The 7,402-nt window shown below is 38.0% G+C and overlaps 1 protein-coding gene across 1 annotated transcript in view; it reads right to left on the bottom strand.

Moving 5' to 3' along the window:
• Window positions 1–477: 477 nt before the first annotated feature.
• Window positions 478–7,402, bottom strand: part of LOC117109885 (phthiocerol/phenolphthiocerol synthesis polyketide synthase type I PpsD-like) — a 17,752-nt gene continuing 10,827 nt past the window's right edge. Inside the window, exon 5 of the mRNA XM_033252343.1 lies at window positions 478–7,037. Coding sequence (XP_033108234.1) covers window positions 1,609–7,037 — 5,429 coding nt within the window. The 3' untranslated portion in view covers window positions 478–1,608. The remainder of the gene's footprint in view (window positions 7,038–7,402) is intronic.

Here is a 7,402-nt window from a genome sequence, read left to right as displayed (position 1 = left end):
GATCAGAGTTATGTAAATTGATGAAAACAAATGCAATGTAGAAAAATAACAAAATATTTATTGTAAACGTCAACCCATTCTCGTTACTACAATGTCAAAAAATCCTTCGCCTTTCATACCCTCGAGTGAACCTACAATGCTTTCATTTGTTCCAATATCTTTCAAAAATGTCACCTTTGGTAGAGCATCTTTCAATGGATTTACGGAAGAAGGCTTATCGAAAACTTGCAGTAGCTCATCAAGTATGGGCCTGTCTCTTATACACATCTAGATGTGGATAAGAGACAGGTACTACAATGTCAAAAAATCCTTCGCCTTTCATACCCTCGAGTGAACCTACATGAATATTTAAATGACTCTTCAGTACCCCTTACCTAAAATACAGTCATTAATCTCTAATACGTGTACAGTAGACACCTTGCATATATTAGTTGAGAGTGATATGTAATACGGTACTTAATTAGTTTTTTTTTACATTTTTTTTAATTAAATGAATATTGAGATTTGGACTATTCTATTTGATATCATTGCATAATGTTTTTTCTATTTATTGGTTACATTATGAAATAGAATAATTGACTATTGATGAGCTTCGGAATCCCCGGTCTGAGAGAACAACCACCAGGGACTTACTTTGAGTTACATAATCTTTTATTCATTAAAAATTACCAGTGCAATAGCATATATATCTCAGTGGTACAGGCTTTCGACTGCAACTCACAACCTTTGATTGAAAGCAATATTCAGACCGTATCACTACGTCATAATATATTTCCACTAAAAATGAAATTAATGTTGAATTTTTGTATGTGGTTATTTATATTCATAAAGGATAAAGATCATAATTTTGTTTTTACTATAAGCTATATTACCAACTACCGGTATGTAAATTTAATATTAATCCTTAGTTAAAAGTTCCAATGTTTTGATGTGTTATGGGATGAACGAATTATAATTTTCTCCCCACATAACATAAAATTACCAATAATTGAAATTGTAGGCAAACGATATCGTGTTGATGTTATGGAACGTCTTTGAACCTTATTTATAATTATTGTTTTTACTCTGATGCCATGACACATATTTGTACACGAGGATTCCCCTTCGTTGCCTGTCATCCCTTCACTGAGAAAAGTATAATGATATACATTATGAATTATAACATACTTCATAATAATAATGTGTAGAAATACATACATATACATAATATATACCATAATTAGGTCTGGGACTATATATTGCATATAATAATAATAAATAATATATAAAATAAAAATAATAATGATAATGACATGATAATATTAATAATCATTATAATAATAATCACAATAATTATATTGTAATAATAAATAAGAATAGTAATAATAATAATAATAATAATAATAATAATAATAATAATAATAGTTGATAATTATAGGCAATTCATTTACTTACAAATTAGTAATAATAATGTTGAAATCAAGTTTATGATAGGCACACGAGATGATATCGTAGGTGACAAATTCAAATATAAATCATTACAAGAAAATATGTCACATTGGATAACTGTGAAAAATTCTAGATTATAAATATTTAACTGATTAAGCCTACACATTAAATCATATATGTTTAGACAGCAAATGCATCTCTTAAAGTGGTCTGGATTTCTTGGAAAAATTTCTTCTTTGCTGAAGTAATATGCATGTGGCCTCCTGAGAGTACAGTCTTTTTGAAACGTCGATTGGATTGAATCTCCAGACACCAGGCATCCAACAAGGCTGGAGGAACAAATCGATCTGATTTGGCCCCTAATACGGTCATGCCACATTGAAGTTTCGTGGTGTGGGTGTTGGTGTACTTTTGGCAAATTTTAAAACCCACCCGAAAGCAAGGGATTAGGCGTTTCATCAGCTCAGGATTATTCAACGCCTCATCATCAAGGAATGACAGCCTCAGCGCTTTATTGTCGGATAGTTTAATGTTGTTCTTAATGTCTTGTTCCATCTGTCGTAATACACTTGGTGCTTTTTCAAGTTCAACCTCGTTTGGATAAGCTAACGTTGGAGCATACCAGGAACTGATGATGATGTGGGCTGGTCGGAGATTTCTCTCTATCAGGCGATGAGCAACTTCAAATGCAATTAGCCCTCCAAGACTGTGGCCAAATAGTACAAATCTACCAGGAATGAGCCTGGCAACAAGATGTTCAGTTAGATTGTTTGTTATTTCCTCGATTGTTTGAAGGGGCTTCTCCTGGTGTCGTCCTTCCCATCCGGGCAATTGTGCCATGATTAACTGGACATTATGTTTACCGAATTGGTTTTGCCACCAGGCGTATGTAGACGGTCCACCTCCATTCGGAGGAAAGCAAATGAGTTGGATCTCTGGGGAAACGACACTCTCGTCCATTATAAACCACGCCTTCCAAGATGTATCCTCTTCGTCTTCTTCGTCTTTATCCTGTCCGCCAAGCTGTTGTTCAGCAAGAATCTTTTTGTATATTGAAGATGATATAGCTTGCAGTGTTATGTTTGCGTTCATCAATTCCATTGACTGGACAAACACTGAAAAGGTACCTTGAATGACTCCACTCAGCTCAGTGGTCATCAATGAGTCTACACCAAGGGAAGATGGCGATGCATCCGGTGATATTTGACTAGTTATTCCGAGACGTTGTGAGATAAATCCACAAAGTGTATTGAAAATAAACAGCTTGGCCTCTTCTGGTTTCAGATGAGTGATGTCATTTTGTTGACTATCTCCAATATAGAGATTTAGTTCTTGTCGTGGTATATCAAATCCTTTTAGAATTGAAAATCGTCCACCGGGGCTGACCGTTATGTGCTCTTTAAAAAGAGATTTGCTTTCTCGGACAAAATCTCGGACTCTGACGTTACCACTCATACCCATTTCTGGTACACCGCTTCTAAGAATTACACCAAGTCCATTTAGTAGTTCTGTCGGTGCAAGACTTTCAATGCCTCTTCTCTCCCAAAATTCAACTAGACCAGACCTTGCGGCAAATCCATCGCTTCTGATTACTCCTGGACAGAAGACCGTGGCAGGCAAACCTTTACTTCTACGAAAATACCCAAGATTTGAAAGATATGTATTGGCTGCACAATAACTTGCCTGACCGCCATTTCCCATCAATTGCACCACAGATGAAATCATAACAAAGTATTTCAGCTCTGCTTTAAACTTGATTGAAGCCTGATGCAGCAAAAGACCACCCCATGATTTAGCCGACATTACTTTCTTCCAAATTTCTGGGGTGATGTCCTTTAGAAGTTTATCATCATATTGTGCAGCGCAGTGGAATATACCAGACAATGGATAGGACGCATCACTCGATACTCTTTTAAAAGCAAGGTCGACCTCCGATTTGCTTGTGATGTCAGTCTTGATATGGACTATTGATGTTCCGGATTTTCTCAGCTCATTCAAACGTTCAATTGCTTCAAAATCGGCCTCTGATCGACTAAGAATGTACACACATCCGGCACCATTAGCTGATAGCCATTCTACAACGCAGAGCCCAAACCCCTTGGTGCCACCGGTCACAAGATAAGACTTCTCTTTTTCGAACGCAATCTCTCCTTTCAGAAAATCATATGAGGTCGAAACTGGAGCATTGTCAACTGCAATTGTTACTTCATTAAAGGAAATGCTTTCATTTGTTCCAATATCTTTCAAAAATGTCACCTTTGGTAGAGCATCTTTCAATGGATTTACGGAAGAAGGCTTATCGAAAACTTGCAGTAGCTCATCAAGTATGGGCTTCATCTGCTGAAGTTCCTCGTTTGAGTAGAACTCATGATCAATATTTTCAACAATTACGTTATTCGGCAGACCACGGAGTTTAGAATGGCTGTCGGTATGTGTACCAGCATCGAGAACACCAATTATCGCAAATGGTGAAAATTTTTCTTTCATATTTCTCATTTTCAAAAGGTCTCTAATTGTCGATTCACAACCAATTACAAAATTAACACTTTGTCCTTTTAACGCAGCCGGGACATCACTAACGTCTAATATCTTTGCCTGGTGGTCAGCGTGCAAATGAACACCATTCTTTGCTGATAGATCTTTAACGGCGAGAACGACGTTATGACCAAGTTCTGCAGCCATGTGTGCCGTTGCTAATCCCATTTTGTCTGTATTTGACGACATACAAACAACTGTTGTGCTTTCCTTGCAACGTATGAAATTACGAACTACTCCGAATGGGACCAAGTAAGATAGGATGATATTGACAACTTCTTCGGGACGCAGGCTGCTTGTCACTTCAACTATGTCTTCATTTCGACAGTGCATCGTTGATTTAAATTCTTTTTCTGTACAAAACCCAATGAAGGATTTATTCTGACTAGATTGCCCACAGAACAACGCAAAATGTTGAGCTTCATTAGAAGATTTACCAGTTGTTTTAATCAAGTGAAAAGCTCCCACCTTTACAGCTACATTGGCAGTGTGTTTGAAATCATCTTCAATTTGATTTTTTGTAAGAAACAATCTCCCACTTTGGACGCTTTGTTCGATGTTAAATTTCCACTCGGAAGACATTAATTTGTATGGAAACTCATCTGCTTTACTTAAAGTAAGGCGAAGTGAATATGCATTGTATGGCCGATCTGTTTTTTCTGTTGGTTGTCGCAAAGCAAGGATGTTGTCGCAATGATCTGTTCTCCAGATGTAATCGATCAACCAGTTTGATGCAGTTCGGTTATCTACATCTGAAGGTAGGTCGATCAGAAAAATCTTCATGCTAGGATCTTCTTGCATAACACAGAGTCCAAAGCCATAGGCTGATGCTTGGCTAGGGTCAACAAGATCATTATTTCTGGCAGGGAATCCATCACGAGTTACAACCCACATATTTGGTCTTCTGCCTTCATCACGCGAGAACGAATTATATTGATCTACGCATAATGCTGCTATCTGTGATTGTTGGCTGAGTAGGTACTCTTTAGAGATCTTGTTGAGTCCATCTTTATTGCCAGCTTTGAATACCATGATGATATTCGACAAAGCGTGCCTGTCATAGCTGGTGTCTGTCGTCGTGATTCCCATGTGCCTAAGGGAACCACTTAATTGTCTAGAAAGCTCTTCATCGTCACCTGTTATGACAGTCGGACCTTCTTCATTATACGATTTGTCTTCAGGGTATATTTGGATCCATTTCTTTTCCCATAGCTTAAGCTCTTCGTATCCGTTTGATGTAGCAACGGGGCCGAAACGGATTTGTTTAAATTTACCAATAACATCATGTGTCTCTGTATCAGCAATGTATACATCTGCAGCAACATCATCTCCATTAGATGTTATAGTGTAGTGAAGCAGTACATTGTCAGGAAATGCAATTTTTCTGAATTGGATATTTTTGACAGATCTTGGGACACGTCCTACAGGTTTTGCAGCAGGATTTAAGACCTTCATTCGTTGACGTTCAATACCAGCCATTCCTTGTAGTATACCATCGAGAAGGGCAGGATGCACATAAAAGCGACTGGACTGTGCAGCCACTGTGTCGGGTGCACGAAGCTGGATAAGTGCCTCGTCAACCACTCGGCTAAAATTTGCCTTCTCAATGCACATGAAACTTTCACCAAGATCGAAACCCACTTGCTTCTTGTTTGCATAGAAACCTGATTTACTCAGCTCTCCAGGGCATCTTTTCAGGATTTCCTCCACGGGAAGTTTTATCTCACCTATTTCTGATTTATTTTCACCTGCTATCAGGTTCATTGTCGTGTGTGTCATCCACTTGTTGTCATTTACATTTAGTGAACGAAGTGCAAAATTTGCAATTTCTTCAGTTTCGAATTCTGTTGTTGTCTCCAATTCAGTTGGCGTGGCAGACATAAAAAGAAATCTGTCAAAATGTAGATCGCAGATCTCGACCTCGGAGGATTTGAAAAGTTTGTAATGTGTGGCGATTGCTACCTCCATAAATCCGGCCGCAGGAAGTACTATACTACCTTGAACAACGTGATCAGCAATCCAAGGCTCTTCATTGGTTCCTACACTGCTTTTCCATACTTTTAGTCTTTTGTTCGCAGCGTAATTAGCTGAAGTTTCTTGTTTCCCAAGAAGAGGGTGGCAAAAGTTCGGATAACGCATGTTTATATCTGCCTTGCTGGTAGCAGCTGAACACAGTACACGCTGCCATGGATACAATGGTAATGACTCTACTTTACATTTCTGGCCGCAAAATGATGGACGCATATCAACTGGGTACCCGTTCACATACATTTGTGCTAGGGAGACGTTAATATTAAGAGCATCATCAGCTGCAGTACTTGTGTCACGCGGTCTCACTAATGAGTGTGTAATAAAGTGGACATTTGGCTTGTTCGGCTTAGACGCAATGATGTCTTTGATCGCCGGAGACAAGGCTGGATGAGCTCCTACTTCAAGGAAGCTATTGTAGCCATCTTTAAGTATAGCTTCTACGGCCTCTTTAAATCGCACCTGCTGACGGATATTGGTCCACCAGTAATCAGACCCATTTGCCTCATTCAGGGTAAGGTAACGGTTAGTGACAGTTGACATCATTGGAATAAGAGGCCTTTGCTCCCTCGACGACTTAGTCTTACCCAAGAAGCTGGATTTTTTGTAGAAATCCTTCATAAGAACTTCCTGTTGACGACTGTGAAATGCATTATTAACTTTTAGAACTCTCGTCTGTATGCCATCTTCGCTCAGTTTAGAAGTAAATTCTTTGATAGACTCAGCCTTGCCAGAAAGCACGATCTGTGAAGGGCTATTGACAGCAGCTACGTCTAAATCAGTCAAGGTTGATTTCAGACGTCTCTGTACATCATTGGCGTCGTGAAGAACTGCAGCCATAGTTCCCGAACCACTTGTCCTTGTAAGAAGATGTCCCCTTGTGAAAATTATTCTGACAGCATCGGTCATAGTAAGGAGTCCAGCAGCGTAGGCGGCTGCAACTTCGCCGACACTATGACCAATAATGGCGCTCGGTGTTACTCCATAATGCTTGTACAACTCAACTAGTCCGATCTGTACGCTACAAATGCATGTTTGAGACATTTCTGTGAAAAAATGAATGAAATAACAACCAGTGAAAAAACATAATAATAATAAAAATCAAGATAGCTGTTAACACTGTTAAATTATATATAAATCATCAAAGAAATGTAAATACAGTGTATTTAGTGTATTAACATATATATATATATATATATATATATATATATGTATATATAATGAATGAAAATGAAAATAATGATAATGAAAATAGCCGTTAACACTGTTAAATTATATATAAATCATCAAAGAAAGGTAAATACAGTGTTCGAATAAATGACATAATAATACATCGTATAGCATAGCTCTCAACGAATGTAGTCCTGTAAATAAATGAATAAAGAAATTGTGTAATAAAATACCTCTGACA

Source organism: Anneissia japonica, unplaced genomic scaffold, assembly GCF_011630105.1.
Source record: "Anneissia japonica isolate Jap-2015-1 unplaced genomic scaffold, ASM1163010v1 scaffold585_len4108843_cov191, whole genome shotgun sequence".
Classification (NCBI taxonomy): domain Eukaryota; kingdom Metazoa; phylum Echinodermata; class Crinoidea; order Comatulida; family Comatulidae; genus Anneissia; species Anneissia japonica.
Note: the sequence above shows the minus strand (reverse complement) of the source record. Positions and strands in the feature narration are given on the sequence as shown.